Source organism: Mytilus californianus, unplaced genomic scaffold, assembly GCF_021869535.1.
Source record: "Mytilus californianus isolate M0D057914Y unplaced genomic scaffold, xbMytCali1.0.p SCAF_8, whole genome shotgun sequence".
NCBI classification, from domain to species: Eukaryota; Metazoa; Mollusca; class Bivalvia; order Mytilida; family Mytilidae; genus Mytilus; species Mytilus californianus.
In genome coordinates this window covers 69854956-69878448 of record NW_026262734.1, presented here as the reverse complement: position 1 = coordinate 69878448, position 23493 = coordinate 69854956, and the positions used below count along the sequence as shown (strand labels likewise).

The following is a 23493-nucleotide window of genomic DNA, read 5'->3' as shown; positions in this document are numbered from 1 at the left end:
AACAGTGATTTATAGTTTCTTTGCTGAACAAAATCACTTTTAAATTGTAACCTTATTTAGACAATTTCAATAATTGACTTGTATTAATGTTAAAAGTAAGGATATTTTTTGTACTTTGAAGGTTAAGTTTGGTTCACAAGCAAAGCCACACCACACAGTTTACACATTAAGTAGTTAAATCACCATATTTTGAAAATTTAATTGAGCTAGCTGGTGTTATTTTTGGAAAAAAGTTGTGTATTAATAGTAGGAAAAAGCTTTCTTTATGAACAAACATGTTAAACAAAACACATACTTGACATGCTTTATCCCAAGTACCGGTAATCACTTTTGTATTTTTGTTTTTCATTATAATACTGTTTTGTATAATGTATAATAGGTTTCTATTGAAAGTTTTTCATTTGGTTTAGTCAGGTCCTTTTAAGGTTTTCTGTAGGATATGTGTCTTTTCTTATTGTTCAGGACTCATTTACAGAGACCTGTTTTAAATTTGTTTTTGTACTGCAGGTCTATGTGGTTGATAGTTGGCAATTATGGCATCACCTTATTTAAGATAAACCTGCAGCTTGTCATGATATTGATTAGTATACTACCGTATAGGGGGTTATTTTCGCGGGTGTAAAATTTCGCGATTTTCATTGAATAAGGTATACAAAATATTTTTGCGGTTATTATTTTGGCGGATTAAAATCTTTTATCAATACCATTACATGTGCACTTTTAAATTGGCGGAATTTATTTTGGCGATTTTGTTCTATCCGCGAAAATAAGCGAAAATTTACACCCCGCGAAAATAACCCGCTATATGGTATATAGACTTGCATATACTTGAACCGACTGTGCAAGACCCTCATGGGTAGTCAAGGTAGTTAAAAATCCTCCTCCTGGTATATACTTGTTGTGAATAATTTAACAAAATTTGATTAAAAGATGAAAGAAAATATTGACTTATTCCAGAAAATTATTAGAAAATATTCATCTTTGTATTAGTTTGGAAAATTAGATGGATATGATGTATCGTTTGTATTCTGACAACTAAAATGAAACCATTTAAAATTGCTTTTATGCAGCAATCATTTTTAAGCAAACTGAAAGCAACCTGAGTGTAATGGATGGAGTTTGGATGCTGTATGTCGGCCATTTTCAAGAGAGATTATTCCTAAAACTCCTCTCAGTGTTTTCATAGATTGTTTAAATATTTCATGATATGAGCTGTACTGAATTCCTCTAACAGCTGTAATGTTGCATATTATGTAAATGTCAAAACTACATAGATTAAAGACACTAAAATATTTAAATTTTTAACAAATTGTAAGAATCTGCATACTCAAGAATAGAAAGTATTCGATAAATGTTTAGGTTTAGACCAGGGTTACTAAGACCTCATAATAAATTTGATTTTTTTAAATTTCCCATCAGAAAAATCAATAGGATTAGACAATTTTTTTTTCAACAGACAGTCTAATAGATTGCTCCTAAAGTATTGCAACAGCAATTAAGTGAACTAAACACTACTTGTTTTTGATTGATAGATCTGATTCCAACTTAATGTAGCTGCATATTTAAGTTGGTATCTTGCACAGCCATAAACATGACCTACTAGGGAGACAGACTACTTGATTACAGTAATCCTGAGGAAGCAGCTACTTCAGTTTTTGTATAACTTTTTTGAAAAATAACAAACGATTGTCACAAGTCTTTTTGTGCTTAGAAAATGAGATTTATGCTTGTTTGGCAAATTTTTTTAAGACTAATGTTCACTGATAAAAGTGAAATGTTTTCATACTTTTGTCATTTATAACTTTCACATGAACCACCAGACCACAGGCTAAAAACAGGCTATTAAATGGATTTTTATGAATGTAAACATTAAACCCATGACAATGGTAAAGTATATTGTAGACACATAAATCCCTGTTTTCATGTGTGTTGGAATATCAATGAAAGATTTAAGATCATATATGGAAAATATAAAATAGGGTCGAGTACAAAGAAGATATAAAAAGATTTAAAAGGTCAGAAAAATGATAAACGGTAAGACAGACGATAGCCCAATTTGTCAGGACCCTTTACCCACCTATCTCTTTTATGTGAAAGAAAAGATTTTTTTCCAAATGATAAATTACTTTGATAGAACAGATAAACATAAGATAAAAACATTTAGCAGAATATGGGTCATTATGCCAGATTGTACTGGGGTAGACAGGTTAAAATTGTTGTGCAGTAATTATGCACCTTGTGCACTATAGGTTTTACAATACACTGTTATAATTCAATAATCCAAAATAAACATTTATAGGTCCACAAGACTTTTAAAGTACTTGAATTGCAAATTTGCAAGATAATGCTTAGTGTTTCATCAATTTGCTGTGAAGTTAAAGTAACAAACATCTTATTTTTTAAACATAAATTCTAGTCATTTGAATGCATTCTTGTTGAAATTGTTCGTCTGTCCAAGAAAATAATTGTTCAATAGAAAATCTTGTGTTTTTGGCAGTTGGGACGAATAATTAGTAACATTAAAGTTTGACTGTTGTATGACCAATAAGATGTGACTGTTCAAGTGTTGTATGTCCATTAAAGTTTGACTTTTGTTTGTTCACTAAAGTTTGACTGATGTGTATCCATTAAAGTTTGACTGATGTATATGCATTAAAGTTTGACTGTTGCAAGTTGACCGATGTAAATTCATTAAAGTTTGACTGTTGCAAGTTGACCGATGTAAATTCATTAATGTTTGACTGATGTATATCTATTAAAGTTTGACTGATGTGTATCCATTAAAGTTTGACTGATGTATATCTATTAAAGTTTGACTGATGTATATCCATTAAAGTTTGACTGATGTATATGCATTAAAGTTTGACTGTTGCAAGTTGACCGATGTAAATTCATTAAAGTTTGACTGATGTATATCTATTAAAGTTTGACTGTTGTATGTTCATTAATGTTTGACTGTTGTATACTGCTGTAGTTATGCCATTTTGGCATTTTTCATTTGAAAAACCAGCTGTAAAATGTTAGGTGGTTTAGTATTTATAATAAATTTGGAAAATGTTCATTACAATGCAGGAAGGAACCCAACAGTTGATGAGAATAACTAGTTTACCATTTTGATATTGTAAACAGATTGAAGTGTTTCAGGAAGATGTTAGAGTTTTGATTATGGCTCACATCTGGCAATGTATATTCTGTGTCTGACACATGCTTATGTAACATGTATTGTAAAATACATTAGATCTACTCTAATATTTGCTGACATGAAGTATTGAGGACTTGATGTGATTAAGCTACTTGATTTTGTTGTGTACAGTTTTAGTTGGCATGTCTACTACAAAAAGGTGGTGTTGACTACTATTGGCATGTACTACAAAAAGGTGGTGTTGACTACTATTGGCATATACTACAAAAAGTTGCTGTTGACCATCATACAATGCCAAGTATTTGTTGCTAAACTTGGAATTGTCATTCTACTGGCTCTGTTGGTCTGTGGTATATAGCATATACTTATCAAAGTATGGTACCATTGGTAAATGGGGGCAAAATTTCTACAAAAATGCTGTTGACATAATCTGTGTGTATGTGCTGTTTACCAACAGTGTCCAATATTTGTTGATATCAGAGAAACTTGAAGCTTAGAATTCCTATCACTCAAGACAGTTTGTTCTACCATAGTAGAACCTTTGCTGCTAGTTAAGATTTGATGGATGTAAATTACAGACAGTTTGACACAAACCTTATTTTATAGGGGCTGATCAGAAAAACCCATTGAACCAAATGCCATGCTCCAATACAGAAAGTCTTTTCAAAATGTTTGGTTTGCATTTTAAGATCAACATGCTACCAAATGTCTTTCACAATTCTTTGATAGTGATAATTATAATTAAGTGTGTGGATATGAAGTTGATCTTTAATCAATCTTCCGATTTGAAATGATGTGTAGTTTATGGGATTATTCATATGTGGATGTGTAGATTTTACCTTCATGTTATGGATTTTAAAAATATTTTTGGGTGCAACTGGTCCAGAAAACTTCACAATGGCCAAAAGAACTATTGTTCATTAACTTGCAATTGTTAATGTATTTCATGTTTTTCTGTTCTATTGGTCAGAATCATTGGCTAAAATGTTCTTTTTTTTGTATTACAGAAGTAGGAAGAATACTGCCTGCAGAGTTTGGTATTTTCAGAACAAGTGAAGTCTATAATCCACTTAAAGGCATCAGAAAGAATTTACCATTCTTCCAAGATCTAAAGAATGAAGTGCCTACTGTCACAGCGTAAGTAATAAGATCATAAAAGGTCACCATGGACTGGAATATGGACTAATTGGTGCAGATAAGTGTTATCCATTCTTATCCTTCCTTGATTGACATTTGAAAATTGAACAGTTGTCCAGACTTGTTTTCATCATGTCTATACCAGAAGTTATTAAACTGATTTTTGTTACTATGGATTCATTATAATTCATGGGATATCAATTTTTTTGGTGAATTCTGTGGGTACAGGTGAACCACAAATTATTTCAAGGAAGTACAAAATTTGCTAGTCCAAGAAATCAAATATCCATGGAAATAACATTTTTCTTCAATTCACAAAAATTGGTACCAATCATGGAGGCAATCAAATTATTCCACACATCTACATGTAGTCTTTCAAATGCAAAAAACAAGCGACTGCTCCTCAACCAACTTTTGGTACTCAGACAGTTTTAGATAAACTGGAAATATATTTACTTCTTTTTGTATGGTTGGCATATTTGAGTTTTAAAACCAATTTTATATACAAAAATGATCTTGAGTGTTTGACAAGATGAAAGAAAGTTATATTTTTTGTCAGAGAGATTTCTACTTTTGAGTTTAATAATTAATGTACTCCAATAGTAAGATTGAGCAGATAATTTGACATGGCAGATGGGTATAGTTGTTACCATTATCTTTAGATTAAAAGATGTTTTTGTGACATTATTCAACCATGTGTTGACTAGAATGTATTGGCTATTGAGTTGAAGACATTTATTGTCATCAGATTGTGGTATTAAAAAAAGATTCATTATTTTACTTGGACATCACTCTCTTCCCTGACACAGAACATGACAACTGAACTAAACACTATCATTACTGACAATAAAACTGGACAGTGGCCATTTATTGGCAACTTCTTTTAACAAAAGCTTTATTTATCACATTCAAATTGCTGGTCTAAAGGATTATTTTACTTTAAAATTTAATGAATATTTTCAACAGCAAATTGATACCCAGGGGCGAGCATAAAAGATATAGCATTGACCAGTTTGGGTAAACCTGATACTTAAAAATTAATTTTAAAAGTGTTAGATTTTCCCTCGGTAGCTATATTGAGACCCATCTTTAGTAAAATGTTTGTCAAGGTTAATTGCTGAAGGTGTTATTTTAGAATTGATGGTAGATTAGCTGAAATAAAAGCATATCAATTAAGCCTTAAAATTCCAGTGAGTAGCATGAACTGTGTACTTAAAAAATTCAAAATGGAAGTTTGTCACAGGCAGTGAGTCTTTGAAATATTGATTTAATGTGTGATGCAGGGATTGAAAGGGCTACAAATCTCTTAAATTTTTGAAGCAAGAAATGATAATCTGTTGTATCTCAAAATGGAAAGGTCCCTTAAAAGGGGGTCAATATTTCTTTGCTAATTTAGTACTATATAGTTGAGTATTCATCTCATTTTTATCGCAGGTATTTTCAAGCTTTTGCTGTAAGGGCTTTTGTTATACTTCCTAATATTCACTACAGCTAAAGTAATGGATTCCTTATTAAATCTCTGATCTCCCATTACCGTTCATCAGATAACTGTGCAGGAACTACCTGCTTATATTAACAAAGTAAAAAATTTTTATGGTAAAAAAATTGAAAGATCAGCAGTTTTTAGTTTGATAACATTTCAGCCCCTTTAAATGTACAAGATAAAAGTAGATATTTAAACTTTAAAACTAGTTTATCAGTCTTCTCATCTTTGTTGAATTGACTTAATCATTTTTAACCTGAAATAAATATTGAAAATATATATGGTTTTAAAATGTTTGAAATATATAATGTGTAGTGGTTCAAATGATTTTAAAGCTTCCAAAATTTAAGATTTAGGTATTAAGATGTTCCCATCAAATTTTTGGCAGCCTAGTGATAGTGAAAAATGTTATAAATCATAAACTTTATAACAGTATAATGTCACTAATAAAATTTTCAAGATCAAAAGCAAATATTAAATTTACACATCATGAACTATAATTAACTGGTTTTAATAAACAGATAATTTTTTTTTTAATAAAGACAAATGGACAATAAAAAAATTAAATATTTGTGATGGTGACTGACAAAAGCAAGTAAAATGAATGGTTTTGTCTACCATTGGCTATTTATTGCTCATGCATGTATCAACAAACAGACATTGTCTTATTAAGTTGAAAATGATCTAAAGCCACCCAAAGGGTAGAAAAATAAAACTTTTTACATGATCAGATCAAGAATATGGTTAATTTTCTGCCACAAGGTTGAATTCTTTTAAGCATTAACCTTAAATAGAGGTGTAAGCATGACTTTTTATCTATCCAGATGTTATCACAAAAATATAAATATCTATATCAAAGTGACTTTTCTTTGATTATTTGCTATTAAAAAGTGATTTACATAAAAAGTATTTAGCTACTGCACTGATAGTCATTAATTTGTTACATGGCAGGCTGAAGTTTAGATTTTAACATCTTTTTGAAGATATTTGTCATACATGTTGTGATTTTCTGAGACATCTCTCAGATATTTATTTTTTGTGTGTTAGTTTTGATGCATGGTAATGATATTTTCTAGGCCTTTCAAATGTTTTTTTTAAGTGATGTCTTTGCCTTTTTTGTTCATTTGAATTCTTTTAAATAAATTTTTAAAAAAAGTTTTAAAGAACCAATTTTTGTGCTTGGGATTTTGATCTTCAAGATTTGAATTAAAAGGAAAATTTCTTCAGACTTATGAACAATAAGAAATTGTTACAATGGTCAAATGGGAAACATTCTAATGTGGAATAAACATCTGCATTATATTTTAATGCAGAGGCAGATTCAGGCATAAAACACACCAAAATTTCCAGGGTTCGCTCCCACTAACCACAAATTCTGGATTGCCAACTGTAATACTTGTAAAATTTTTTAATTTTTAGGTTTTCTTTTTTTATTTAATTTGTAAAGAGTGTGCTGTATATATAAAAACTTAGGAAACTTTAAATATCAGTGAAAAGGGATATAATCAAATTAATGTCGTCTTTATATAATATTTTCTTTCCAAAAGACTGATAATGAATATCTTTTTTATTGAACTCTGTAAATAGGCTATCAAAGTAATAAAGACCATTAGTTATAATTATCTATATTTGAAAAGAGATATCATGGGATATTTTCACCTACCACTTCACTGACTACCTACCACCCACTGTCTGTGCAGTTGTATCTTAAATTACTGGGTTTTAAGGAAGTCATAGTAATGTGTTTTCTTGCATTATAAATATAGGATATTGGTATTTTTGGTAATGTTTAATGGATGGTATTAATTTAAAACAGAATATACTGAAAAAATAACAAATGACTGTTTTTCACCATGTCTACACTTAGTTAGGAGTTCGAAACAGTTTCTGTACATCTATAGTCATTGCCTTTGAGTGCAACATTACTGTTCATTAAAAAACTAAAACTTTGTTGATAGGCACATTTATGAAGCCTGCATGACAGCAATTTTCTTCTCCATTTGCAATTAACATGGATAATTTGTGAAGGTTGTCATGACCTTTGATGACTTATTTTCTTGTAGACAGATAATTGAGAGTGATAGTTATGGATGCAGTGGCCTTCATTTTTATTATATGTCCATCTTCCTTCGAAGACAGGACAAATTATGGTATACCAAAAACCTTCCGTCAACACTTCTTACAATAACTTAAATTTTGATAAAAGAATAGCTCCCTTTCATTTTTTTTAATTTTCTGGTTTGTTATTCCAGAGTCACAGGACTTTAATTGTCAGATTTATGTAGATTTTTTACTGGTCACTCCAGAGTTGTGGGACTTCAACAATCATATTTGACACACTATATGTGCGTCTAAGGATATCCTCATACATATTTTTCTACAGAGCTATTTCATTTGCTTAAATGCCTTCTAAATATCCCATTTTATTTTTACAACAATTTCGATATGCATAATAAGGGTATATCATGCACTTTTGGCACAGCTGTTAATTTCATTTTTATAAATGGCCTAACATACAAATAATCAATTAGCCTATGCTATACTGGAGAATGAGAGATTTGACCTATGTTCAAAATCTTGCAAAACAATCCCTGATTTTCATTTAGATGGGCATTAAATAAATGTAAACTATTGGTTGTCATATTTTAATTTGCTATCTTTTACCATTTTTGCTGACTGAATTTAATTTTAAGACATCAAATCATGGATTGACAGTGGTCATTTAATTCATTACAGTTTTGTAGTACAGATTTGTTTTTGAACTGGTTTCTTTTGATCAATATTCAGTAACTTTGATATTGCTATTTTTCAGTCAGTATTCAACAAGGGAATTGCATAATAGTTTTCCCACCTTTAATTTAACTACATTTTGAATTCAAATGTAGACTGATAGTGATCAAATTTTATTAACTACAGAGAAAAGGATGGTCCCATTATAGGACTATCACACTTTCTATTTTAGAACTTGAAAAGTTTGATTAGCTCAAGTCAGACAGAACAAACTGTATTCCTATCAATAACTAGTTTCATGCATTATTCAACTAGTTAAAGATAAGCACCGGAAATTTCACAGTTACATGATTTGGAATAATTTTGATTCATAGAACATAAATCAGTTTGCAAATTATGATGTAAATAATGAAAGTTTTGTCTGCCAGATCAATAATAAACTAATTTGTTGCCTATCTTATCAATGCAGAAATAGATAGTGCCATGTCTGGGGATTTATGAAAACTCTATCAAATTCTTTGTTTGTTATCTTTATATCTTGTATACTGGCAGAGTCTTTGAAAACATTCAGTTCTTTTGGCAAGACTGGTTGTTATGCAAATAATCTACTTGTTGAAAATGTTGGGCTGCTCTTTCTCACACCATATAAGCACAGGCATTTTTAGAATATATAAGGATTACTTAAGGGCAACTATTGTTGACCCAGTCACTTTGGCTCTTAAATAATGAACCTTAACCAATTGATCATACTTAGTAATTTATTTCATTTGATGCCTTTAATAATAAAACATGTTTATCATGGTTTGTAATAGTTATTTTTAAATGTACATGGTGCCGTTGTTATAGAGATATACCCATAATTATATTACACTATATTAAACTTGATTTGCAATTTTGAAATCAAATTGTGAAATTTTATGACAAAATTTGAGATTAAAGTGTGAGATAGAATTCGGTTCTTTCAGCAAGGAGAAATAAAATCTGTCACACATGCTGATAAAGATATTGATTCAGTAAGAGAGGATCTATTAAAAAGCCTTATTTGGAAGAAAGTGTTATTGTGGATTATGTAATTCATTGTTTAGGGTGAGTGACTCAGTGACAACAGCGTGTAAAAAGTCATGTAATTTGATTTAACAACAGAAATGTTTATTGCTTTATCAGAAAATAGTGGCTTTATTATATTTCGTCTTAAAATCCCAAAAGGTTATGTTGATGAAAGATTTCAGAAAAAGTATCAAATTTATAATGAAATAATTATGAAAATGGTGTCTGAAAGTTCAATAAAGTATAAAATTATCCATTATAAGGACAAATTTTAATATGCTAAAGTACTATTTTAAAAGTAATAATATTCTTGACACATGTATGAGGTTGCATAGTGAATCATCAGTCAGTAAATTTCAAGCACTACTCTAATAAGGTCAATTTGCTCTTAAATGCATAAGTTATTCTTTGGGAACATATTTTTATAAAAAATAAAACGAACTATATGATTGTATTGGCTAAGAAATTATTCAGATAATATCAACACTGGTCCATTAACATCTTTTTTCAGTCATGAAAAATATTTTTACAGGTGTCCTCTAAAGAAATAGAATTATGTCATTAATATTTGAAATAATCATAACCATTCAGTCTTGAATAATAAAGTCGCTGTTAATTTCAAAATTGTCATAGATGGTCGATACTCTAGATACAAAAAAAAATTTGATGCTTGTCATTGCTTGATTTGAAAATATGTCAGTACATGTGCTTCTTTGAAACTTCTGTGTCTGCAGCTGGTGTTTGACTTTTACTGGATAAACACCATACTTTGTCAGATAAGAATTTTTGATAGATCAGCGATTTTGATTAACTTTTTTAATTCCCAAACCTCAAAGTGTTTGTAGTTGGCAATTATTGATAAGTAAATATGTAAAAAGCTAACTTTTCTCAAGTCAGTTCTGTATGAATACAGAAAGCTAAATTTTCTCAAATTATTACTGATGAATGAATAAAGAAGGCTAACTTTTCTCAAGTCAGTGCTGTATGAATACAGAAAGCTAACTTTTCTCAAGTCAGTTCTGTATGAATACAGAAAGTTAACTTTTCTCAAGTCAGTGCTGTATGAATACAGACAGTAAACTTTTCTCAAGTCAGTTTTGTATGAATACAGAAAGCTAACTTTTCTCAAATTAGTACTGAAAGAATACAGAATGCTAACTTTTCTCAAGTCAGTGCTGTATGAATACAGAAAGTAAACTTTTCTTAAGTCAGTTCTGTATGAATACAGAAAGTAAACTTTTCTTTAGTCAGTGCTGTATGAATACAGAAAGTTAACTTTTCTCAAGTCAGTGATGTATGAATACAGAAAGTAAACTTTCTTTAAGTCAGTGCTGTATGAATACAGAAAGTTAACTTTTCTCAAGTCAGTGCTGTATGAATACAGAAAGTTAACTTTTCTCAAGTCAGTGCTGTATGAATACATAAATGCAACTTTTCTCAAGTCAGCACTGTATGAATACAGAAAGCTAACTTTTCTCAAATTAGTGCTGTCTACAGAAAGTTAACTTTTCTCAAGTCAGTGCTGTATGAATATAGAAAGTTAACTTTTCTCAAGTCAGTGCTGTATGAATACATAAATGCAACTTTTCTCAAGTCAGTGCTGTATGAATACAAAAATCTAACTTTTCTCAAGTCAGCACTGTATGAATACAGAAAGCTAACTTTTCTCAAGTCAGTGCTGTATCATACAGAAATGAACATGATTTGTTAATGTACTTCTAGATCTGTGAATACAGAAAGTTTTTAGATCCAAAATATCTTTCACAAGTTATTATATAGCTAGTTGGGAAGTATGAAATTATTCGATTATCCTAATCTGTAATACTGTGATAAATATTAAAAAAAAAACCAAAATGTTCATTTCGATCAAAACATGAGACTCCAAAATATTAAGAAGTTTTAAGATTTGACAAAATATATAATTATTGGCTGTCTCCAAGTACCAACCTAAATTTAAATGGAGGAGCTAATAGCAATAACAACAGAAATGTTGCTCTTACTTCTTTATGCATAGTGTCTGCCGCATGCAGCCTGTTCAAATTTACATTGTTTGGTTAATGTGAATTATGACTAACAGTAACAAATTTGAAGATCAAAGACATTTCTAACAATGTGATTTCATCTCTCACAGTTCTGGAAGTGTGATTTTCATTTTCTAGATCTAATTTATCCAGATCACCTGCCTAATGCCTTTTTGTTATAACAATTAGAAATCCATGTAATTTTGAAATTCTGGTGGGAAGCTGAATAATTAGTTTCGTTAGATCCTTTGACAAATCAACTCTTATGCAAAATTAGACATTTGTAATGTATTTATGAAAATAGGAAATTGATTTTTCTGCTGTGTCTTATTTCATTTGTTTATTTAGATGTTTCCTTTTGTTGTGTAGATTTAATGGTTGATGCACATAAGTCCCAACTCAAGAAATGTGTAAACAAATCAACTTTATTGGATTGTGAGGGTTGGGATAAGTTAACATGGAAGAAAAGTACAATATAAATATGACAATTAATAGACAAAAGTTAAGAAATATGGTACCATCAATTTCTAGATATCATATGTCACCCTAAAGCTTAATCAAAGTACTGAAGTACTGAACATCGGATGACTGCAAGTTCTTGTGGATGGTCACAAGCACTTGTCTCAGAAAAAAAAATCACATCTCTATACATATATGTACCTGAAAGTGAGGTTAATGTACAGATATATTTTTTTTCTTGGACAAGTTCGTGCATGGATGATAAATAAATGACAGGGAATTCAACCTCACCGTAATAAATATGATATTGAAGTGATACAAATCAGTATGTCTCTGGTTTGTTTTTATATATTATATTAATATTTGTATATTACAGTTACATGTATATATAATTTTCATCCATTTGTATATCATTCTATTCTACTATATTAGTAATAGTGCAGTCAAGTGCATGGTGGACACTCTTCTGTAATAATTCGATTTTTCTAATAGATTGGATTTGAGTAGGCATTCATATTTTCCCGCCAAACTTTCAATCTCCCATGCAGAGTTATCGGTCCTTGAGAGAGAGCGAGGATCGATAACTCTGCATGGGAGATTGCAAACGTTCTTGAGATATTCTTCTGCATGCGTTAACACACATTTTCTGTACGTGTGCATAGATATTAAAGATTTTTTACTTATATATATATTTCTAACGACAAAACATTTTCATATTATTAATTTATGTTCTAAAAAAAATATTTTTAGGAGTATCCATTGAAAAAATGAATTTATAACAAGCGATAAGGAATGTTATTTTGCACTCGATAATGTCCGCGTATTTATCATGTTTATAGACCGGTTACAATCCCAACACGAAAGTTAGTAATGGAAATCTAGGCGACAGCAATACACCGGAATGCCCTCACGGTCATCCGATGTAAAAAACAGCAAGACACAATTTAGGGTAGCAGGGGTGTAAATTGTCTTAGGAGGGATACATAGGTTGCATGTTGCAGCAAACATCTTTATGCACTCATTTTATAGTATCTGTCAAGTTCTGGATCACTCACCTTTCACAAACTTAATTAACACTATTGTTAGGTTCTCATCTTAACTTATGAAGAATACATATACTTTATATACCCCGGTATATCCTTTTTGAATTTAAAACATTATTCAATCAATCAGAAAGAGAGATAAAACCAATTTTTAACAGATCATCTAGAAGACAGTTATAAATAGGGCTAAACTGGATATGAAGTAACATGATCAGTAGCAGAAAAAGAGACAAAAAGGAGTGGAGAAGGAACCACAAAACTTTGGACCCACTGTTTGTCGTTTGTCAAAACACTCACTCATTCAGTCCTCATGTGTCATTTCTTGTTTGAAGTATTTGATTTATTGTTATTCAGAACCAATCATACCCTCACTGATAATGAGGGATTTGCACTGAGTAAAACACAATTGATTTGAAGGGAATACTTATGAATATCTATATAAGTATACTTCAAAGATACCTAAAGGTAAACTTTTTCATTTTGGGCATTAGGATAACACTTCATCTAATAATCTGGGCCAAGGGGTACTTTACATTTCTGAGTTGTTGTCTTATAGTAGATTTGAGTTGAATAAACTGCATATTGATCCTTATGAAATGGATAGATACAATGTCTAGAGAAATTAGAAATAATACCTTTCATTACAAAATGGATGGAATTATACATTAAGTCTCTCAATAATGCATTTATGCAAATTGAGTTGTGCATAGACATTAGAATATATGATGCATTTTGAATAGATAATAAATTATTTAGAAGAAATATGCAGTGTTTGGTTCCTTTACAGAATAATTTGAGAAGCTTCTGGAATAGATTAATTTTATATTGGACAGGGATTTAAGACATAGGCAGTCTTGGCATTCCATTTTAAATGTGATTAGCAGAGGCAGATTAAGCAGGGGGCCAGGGCCCCCTTTTGTGGGAAAAATTTGGTTGATTATTTAGGGAATGACTGGAGCGGGACCCCTCTTAGGCAGTCAGTGGGCCCCCACTTATGAAAATTTCTGGATCCGCCACTGATTAGGTTTAGAAACATTGAATGCCTCTACTGATCAGAATGTGAGAAAACATATGTAAAAGTCCTGAAATGACACTAATTTGTGGTTTATTTGATTGAATAAACATTTAAAAATCATTGTATGTATTGAAATATGATATTGGGTTATTTATATAAGTAAGGACAATGAAAAATCTAGGTGTCCAACTAACCTATATATCTTGCTAGGGTACAATTTCACTTTTACTGTCAGTTATAAATCACTTGATCTGCCAAATACTTTTTCAAATGTTATTTCTCAGTAATAGTAGATATTGTTTTGTTACTAATAATATTTTTCAGACTTAATTTTCTGTTACTTTTATGTTGATAAAGGTCTAGTATTTACTGTTTTGTTTAAATACACTTCTTTTGTAAAAGGTGAGAAAAAAAAAATGCCACTAAATGCCTTGAATATTGTCAGTCCTTTAGTCCTACAATAAGATCTCCTGCTCAGAAGCACTGGTTTGGTAGCACTTTTTGGACAACGTGACAAAAATTATAATAAAAATAAGCTTTTGTAATCCTTGAAGCTACATAAAAATCTGTAAAACTTTCAACATTCGACCATTTTTTGTACAGATGCTATGCCAGTTGGAAGCATTAGAAGTGCAATATAAAAGTGTTCTTGTTATATAAGATAAACAGGACAAATTTACTTTATTTAAGATTATTGAAAATGCAGTGATATTTGACATTTTTATTTAGGAGGGAAGGTCACATAATGTAGGAACTTCAAATTGGACAGAGAAAAGGTCAAATGATTTAGGCCTGCAAATCTTTAAACAAAAGATCTCACGATTAAAATAGGTAGTAATTTATATACTGTACATGAATTACTTTTATCTGGTAAGATTTTTTGTGAAAAGTCTCAGTCTCGTTTTTAATAGCACTAGAAGTAGTAACAGATTTAATCTTTAACAAAATTTAAGGTAGACTCAGATAAATATATTTACATCTAGGAATTCTAGATTGTACAAAATAATGTTAATGTTATAATTTCTTCCAATAAGGATGTCTAGGTCAAATTCTGTCAGAACAAACTTTGTAACATGCTAGAGACACCTTAAGGTTAAAATATTGATCACTATAGTAACATGAAAATGACATAATGTAGAGAAATTAATGTAAGGTTATAAAAATAAACATCAACTTTTAGACATAAGTAATTAGAAGGCTATTTAAATATTTTTGGAAGCTAAAATTGGTAATTAGTAATGACAAAGAAAAGTGTCCTGTTGTAATATCGTCTGGCCTATCTATTATTTTCTTTGAAAGAAGTAGTTATAGTCTTTGTAATATACATACACATTAACAAATAGTATGAGTATAATGAGTGATATAAAATAAATGTCACTATGACAGCAACCTAACTACTCTTTTATACCATTTGAAAAATAGACATCTAAAAGGTACTTAAGTCCTTGACTATATGAAAAGGTTCTAACCATATGGCATACTAAAAACCGACACACTGAATGAGTTAGTAGTAGCAAGGAAAAAACAGTAGGTGACAACCACTGATATATCTGATACATACACATATAGCTTATTGAGTACTCCCCCACTATCTCTGTCAGTGAAAAAAAAACAGATGGTATGGTGTAAGTGCTATTATCAAGTTATCAACCTTCAAGATGGAATATAAGCACAAATTTATACAGAGGCAAAATTTAGTCTGGCATAATATGCACACACACATCAAGAAATAAATAATCACTTGAGCTTAAAATATACAAATCAGATATTTTAAGGTCATCTGCCTGATTGAAGGCCCATGTTAACATTGGTTCTATAAGTGTATTGTACTATGAACAAAAGAAGGTTTTAAATGAAAATTATGAATTAAGTTAATGTTCCTCCTGAAACCATTTGTGTTTACAGAAATAACAAAATATCAGATTCAGGGTAGATAATTGTGTAATTGTGGTGGTTAGTTTGACACTTTTCTGAGTCACTTTTTGATAGGCAATTTTCATATCAATTATCGTTTTACAAGATGTCTCCATAATCTTTGAATGTGTGACCATTTACTTATATCCATTATGTCAGATCTTTTAAGGTATGACCGTTTACCAATCTATTATGTCAGAACCACAGGGTGTCAATTGTAAGTGAAAAGTCTCATATTTCTTCTCTGAATGATTGAGTTTTGTATATTGTAAGTAAAAAGGTCATTACACTTTGTAAAATATGAGATAGTTAACCTCAAAGAAGGACAAAAAGAAAGGTCAATATGTTTTTGTAAGATACACAAATCATACTGTATACCAGAAACTCAGCATAGTGTACAAATGTCTCTCTATGGTGCATGGAACATAGGACAGCTTCAAATTACAACAGCTTAGGATTTTATGTCATATTCAAATAGCTATGTTATTGTTGGTCCCTTTAATATATTACTTTATATTCTGCTGATTAAGATATTAGGCACACTGGTACTTAATTTTGTATTACATCCTTTGCATTTTATATTGGCCTCCAATCAATTATGTACTTTTATTAATGATTTATCACCTTTTTAAATAATAACAATAAAAATAGACAAATTGAACTTTAAAAGTTGACAAGGCACCAGATGTTCCAACTGTTAAGGGTGTACTTTAGTCTATATTTTTGTTCCAGTTCCAATTCATACAGGTGTAGTCACACCTGGGTAATTAGCTCATTAAGAACAGGTAGGGAGTGTTACAGTATTATATACCTCTTAAATGTAAAAAAAATCATTTAATAAGTAAAATATACAATAAAAAGGTAAAAAATTGTTTTTCTTCCTTAGATCACCCAAATTTTTTTTAGCTACTTAAGTCAATTTGTTTAAGAGTCTTTCTCTCGAAATTAATGTCAAAATGTTCATCTTTTTCATAGAAAGGTTTTATAGTTAATGCAGATCCTATTTTATATTTATGTATGCATTTTTATGATTTTTTTTTAAAGTTTTACAAGTATTTTTCTTTGTCAGCTTGCATTATATTGGTCATTTGTTTCTTTTTGGATGGTGTTTTATATATGTGTCAGGTACTTGTAACTTGTCAAGACAATTACATGAATTGCAAAATCATTGATTTTTAAGAAGTGAAAAATGATTCATTAATAAAACATTGAAATTATACATTTGCTTATATAAGTGTTCATATTAAACAGTACAAGTTATAAAGACAAATTATTTTGGTGCAATTTTTTTTCAAAAATCCAAGGACCTTCCATACATGACTGGTTCCACTTGTGAAACCTTCTGGAGCACATGAGTTTACCCATGGATTTTGGTGGGGTTTGTGTAGCACAATCTTAGTTTTTTCTGTATTCAGGTGTTAAATGGACTGTTGTTTGTCCTTTTGTCTTTTTCTTTTGTCTATATTTGTTGGTGTAGGCTTTTAATTCATTCTTGGAGTCTTCTTACTTCTTTTATTCCTATTAGTTCTAGTTAATGGTCAGTGTTTTCTGGGAAAAGATATCAGTGTCAAACATTAACAGAAGATGGATGCTATAATGGTAGCAATAGGTCATGCTGTCCATTTGGCCATCAGTCAAGAAGTGGTTATATATTTAGTTAATTTTAAATGGAATGTTCTTGCTCAATTTTTCAACCAAAATCAGACACAGATTTTTTTGTGTTGTTTCAACAAACAGACTTGACCAACTAGTAGTTATCCTTTTAAAAGCTTATGGTATAGATTACACATTATGATTTCGTTATTGAACACAGCTGATATGCAGATTTGAAATTCATCTAAATGAAAATACTGAAAAAAATTGGTTTTAAGAAAAAAAATCTTTTGAATAAAATAGGTACTTTAAAGTTTTTATTGATTAAAGATTGAATTTGTTTGATAATTACTGTACAAGATAATTTCAAAAATCTGCATTCTGGTCAGTTGACTGAATAAAGAGCATCTTCAAATAAGGATAGCTCTTTGATTACATGAACTATCATAGCTGTTTTTATACGCCCATTTACAGGACGTATTATGGTATACCGTTGACCGTCTGTCCGTCCATCCGTCGGTCTGTCCTTCCGTCGGTCTGTCCGTCCGTCGTCAACATGTCGGATATTAACTCAAAAACGCTTTAACCAATATGCATGAAACTTTATTGAATTGTTTATATTCTCATGAAAATTTGGTGAATTATTTATAGCTATTGATGTAATCTCCCTATTGATTTTCATAAATTTCAAATATGACATTGAGAAGAAATATCTATTGATGTGAGCTCCCTTTCATTTTTTTTAAATTTCTGATTTACCGTTTCCGAGTTTTGGGGTTTTATTCATTAAAAAAGGGGGGATTTTCCAGTTTTCCGACAATAACTCAAGAATGCTTTCACCAACTTGCAAGAAATTTTGGTGAATTGTTTATATCTATTGACATGAGCTCCCTTTCGATTTTTATGAATTTTAGATTTTATGTTTCCGAGTTACAGGGTTTTATTCATAAAAAAGGGGGATTTTCCAGTTTTCTGACAATAACTAAAAAATGCTTTCAGCAGTTCTCATGAAACTTTGGTGAATTATTTATATCTGTTGATGTAAGCTCCCTTTAGAATTTTATAAATTTTAGATTTTACATTTCTGAGTTATAGGGTTTTATTCATTAAAAAAGGGGGGATTTTCCAGTTTTTCGACAATAACTCAAAAATGCTTTCATCAGTTCTCATGAAAATTTGGTGAATTATTTATAGCTATTGATGTAATCTCCCTATTGATTTTCATAAATTTCAAATATGACATTGAGAAGAAATTGAACTTTATTTGTTTATAGTCTGACAACAGATTTACTTAGTATTGCACAACAGCACAGTGTATTGCACAACAGCAAGAAATCTTTAATTGAATATAATTTCAATTCATATAACTAATTTCAAGTTCTTTGAATACATTTATTCAGCAACCTTTAATATGTCAAATATTTAATTACAATCCAAATTCAGACCTGTGTCAAGCTTGAATATTGTGTCCATTTTTGCCCCAACTGTTCAGGGTTGAACCTCTGCGGGTGTATCCAGCTGCGCTTAGCGAAGCAGTTTATTCTAGTTTTCTTATGTATTGATCACCAGTATATCGATTTATTTTATTTTACAGATACTGTGGAACCTACAAAATAACAGAATCCTCCAGTAAATGTACCAATACTACACAAGAAAATCATAGCTGGGCTAATGTGCTGAAAATTAATGCTGAAGTTTGTGCCGAATGTCAGCCTTTTGCCATGCATAAACATTTTGGAATGAGATGCAAAGGACATGGTGTACCCGGAAAGATTACACGCTGGAGAGCCATTGATGTACCTCACTGCAGTGGAAAATGGGAGCTGAAAACTATTGATAGGGGTTGCACCTGTAACGTTCACCAAAACAAAGATTTCATCTTCATCTGAGCTCTTGGTTTTAAGAAACTTGTATTTGAATTCATCTTAAGGAAAAATAGATCAGTGTACTTGAGATGCTTGAAGACTAGTACTTGAATGTCAAATTGGTTGAATGGTTTTAACTGTAATGAGTTTTGCGCATCTGAATTTTTTTATTTTTTTTTAAATCATGTTTTTTTTTGGTTTTTTTTTTGGAGGATATTTCATTACAATGTATTTTATTAATTTTGTTATTTGTTTGTATATTAATCAAAATAAGGATAAGATTTATGATAATCCTCTTTTATTTTTACTCAGACATTTTAAAGTCATATATATCATGTATTGAGTATCGTTTGCTACAAATATTACAAATAACCTATCAGAATTTAGTGCTACTGTTGTGATTAGTTTGTGACCAGAAAACATAAGATATATACCCTTGAAAAAGAGAGGCAGAACATACTTAAGTATATATATGCAACTAATGCAATTAAGTTTGTTTCTCACTTTGTACACAGAAAACAGAAATCTAAATCATGACATCAATTTAGCACCTAAAAACCAACTTTTTCTCTACACAATAATGTTGAAAAGATAGAAACAGATTTTATTGTCCTATAATGGACTATTAACTGATAATCTTTATAGTAAGGCAATTTTGGATGAGTCTTTATATAGATATAAAAAGTTATGAATGTATGAATTTTGAAGACAATTATTAATATATGTTTGGAGAACTGCAGTTGTTTACATTTAAGGTAAAAGTAATAAAGATGTTCAAATTCTCAAACTGCTAGTGACATAAGCCGTTTTTAGCTCCAACGTTTAATAAACTTTAAATCCAAGCATCCAGCACAAAAATTCATGAACCACATTATTGTTCGCTGAGAATGGAATTTGAACATATCTGTAAACACTTTAGATGATACATTTTGCATTGTGTAAAATACTTTATTCTGCTGTAGTAATGTTTTACATCTGCTATGGTAATGTAAAAGCTTCACCATGAAGTTTTCATTGGCCAGTAATTTTCTCTTTATATGTGCATTTTCCTTGAGAGTATATGTTGAAAATTATAATAATTTCAATAACTGTCAGTGTGTCTTTTGCAGCATCATTGGCTTGTATAGTCATAGATAAGTCATCTTAAAATTGTGAATGTGAATCTTACTGGTTTTGCTAACTGGTCTATATGTCCAATCATATTAAGTTTAAGCAGCAGTAATTAGGTTACGTCTGTTATTTATAATTTTATTAATTAGAATCACATTAGATGTAGGCTTGAGTGATATATATAGCAATGTTTAATGTACCTGTATGTAACCTATATTGCATGCTCATATACCACATTTAATGTTAAATTCTGAGATATACTCACATAACTTCACAACTCAGTGTACAAGTTGTCTGACTCACATAACTTAACATCTCAGTATGCAAGTTGTATGACTTATTTGCTTTCACAGCTTAGTGTACAAGTTATCTGGCTTACATGTACCTTCCACACACAATGCACAAGTTTTCTGACATTGTTTTCACACTTAGCATACAAGATATTTACTATCATTGTTTCACACTCATTGTGCAAGTTGTCTGCTAACATACTTTCACAATCAGTGTACAAGTTGTCTGACAAATAACTTCATAACTGTAAGTACAAGTAGGTATGATTGTTTTATATATCAATGATTCCCTGAAGATTTTTGTGTACAATTTGCCTCTCATTTTATCAATTTCAGTGAGTCACAAACATTTAATGAAGTTTCATATCTAATGAGCATCTTTATATGATGGTTTTTGGCTTAAACTTTATAATAATGCAGCAATATATGTCTTGTATTTTCAGTACTAATTGTACAATTTATTGATACATTGACATCTTTTTTTATACATAAAAAGGAAATTTTAGATCTGAGTTATAGCCAGAATTTGTTTAATCAAATGCCAGATCTATCTCATAGTTATGTTAAATATGTTATTTTTGTCTAGTTTACATACTTCATCACAAAATACAGCAATTTGATGATTTCACCATCTGTTTTGATGCAATCATAGAAATTGAACATTTTTAAAATTAAAATATTTTCCTCATTTTTTACTGTCAACAAAGAACTTGTTCTTTTTACTTCTTTTTTTGTAAAATGGTGAAGTCAAAATATTGAATGTGACTTTTTTCTTCAAATTAACCATTGGTTAACAGGTTTGAATTTAAGAGTTTAAAATTTTACCAATTTAGCCAATGTAAAATATTTAAAATTTACTAGATAATGGCATTGATGAAATTTATATTAAATTTTAAATGGGTTCCTGAAATGTCAGTGGCAAGGAAAATGTAGTTAAAAAAAGAAGTTGAATTGTTTATTTGAGATTTTGTGTATGTAATATACATGTATTTGCTATCAATGTATATATATATGAACAAGGATTTAATTTGAAATAATTTTTGACCATTTTGTTGATGATGTTTGTAGTAGATTTTTATCAATAGCTTGAATATCACTATGATACCATAGTTGTATAATGGGTGATTATCTGTTTATGGTCACATATATCTAAATAATGAACTCGGCATGAACGTCAACTACATTCTTTAGGTAAAAATAGGAAATCCATGGTAGTTTGCTTGAACATTGTTTGTGCACATACTTCAAAAAGGGTTTTAATGTTGAGTTTCTGATATGAAGGCGACATTCTATATACCGATAAATCAAGAGCTTTCTATCTAAGCTACCTTTCAGGTTTCCAACAGTTTAGGCATATACAAGGGTGGTGATAAATTAATGTAAGAAAATATATAGAGGATATGTGTAGTTTATAGAAAGGGTGAAGACAACAAATGCTGATAAAAAAGGATGACATGTAAACATTATGGGGAAAGGCCAAAAGATGGTCTTCAAAGTGGAAATACAGAGAATATAGTATAAACTTTCTATACATAGCATTTTTCAATTCACTTTCATTCTCAATTTTTTGAGATTTCAAGTCTCTCAAATCCCACACAATTTATCTGAGAGGCACACATTTTTATCCCACATGTTTGGAAAATCCCCTTAATGTTGTATGTTTCCCCTTTGATCTTCATTCATTTTATCAAACTTCACGAAAATGGATTTCCAAATTTTGACATGCCTATGACTTTATACAGAAATGCTACATCATTAAGAAGTTTTTCAAGGTAACCCCTAATATTCTTTCAAAAGTGAACAGAATCTATTGTATTTTATCTATTTTAATATCAAGAAGATATTTAAGGAGTGATGATAGACTTTTATCTTTTATATAGTGTAGTCATGTGCAGTGTAGCAAGTCTTGTACATCTATGGTCTAGAATTATTCTTTTGTACAGATATTTGTAAATATTTTCTCTAAAATTTTTGATGCCATTGTTTATACTAGCATGTCTAGCATATATACATATAGGGGTAGATGTTAGCCTCTGTCCTGTTATATATTGTGTAAATAACTCAGCATTTCAGTTTTATACACTAAATGGACTTTTTAACAGTAATAAATACATTTATTTCATACTTGTTTTAAATTTTCTGCTAATGTATATAAACAAGAAGTTTGTGTAACAGACACACTACTTCATAAGCAGACAAAATCAAGACATCTAGAGTCGGCATACAGTCTATAATAATGGACATATGTATGTAAGTCAAGCACTTAACAAGAGGCTGTCCAGTGACAGCAAACCGGATTTTCTTGCAGAGGTCGAACCCTGAACAGTTGAGCAAGTATGGACACAACATCTAAGCTTAAAATAGCTGTGATTGAATATTTATAATAGATTTTTATCTAATTAATAATGAAAATGATATTTGCAAATCTGAACCCCAAACAGGATCATGTAAAAATTAAACATTAACACACACAACAAAAATAAAATACCACATAACAACTGTGACATCTATCTTTATAACACACATGACTTATTTAAAATAGTTATAAAAAAATTTTGATGTTACAAAAAATGTATCGTTACTGGTACATGGAATAACTTTGAGTTATTTCCTAAAAATAGTTCTCTAAAATTAGATATGATGT

At 30.2% G+C, this 23493-nt stretch overlaps 1 protein-coding gene across 1 annotated transcript in view; it reads left to right on the top strand.

Moving 5' to 3' along the window:
- The window catches only part of LOC127712177 (somatomedin-B and thrombospondin type-1 domain-containing protein-like), a 56328-nt gene extending 33357 nt beyond the window's left edge, over positions 1-22971 (top strand). The window contains exons 3-4 of the mRNA XM_052218475.1: positions 4150-4279; positions 19179-22971. Coding sequence (XP_052074435.1) covers positions 4150-4279; positions 19179-19473 — 425 coding nt within the window. The 3' untranslated portion in view covers positions 19474-22971. The remainder of the gene's footprint in view (positions 1-4149; positions 4280-19178) is intronic.
- Positions 22972-23493: the final 522 nt, after the last annotated feature.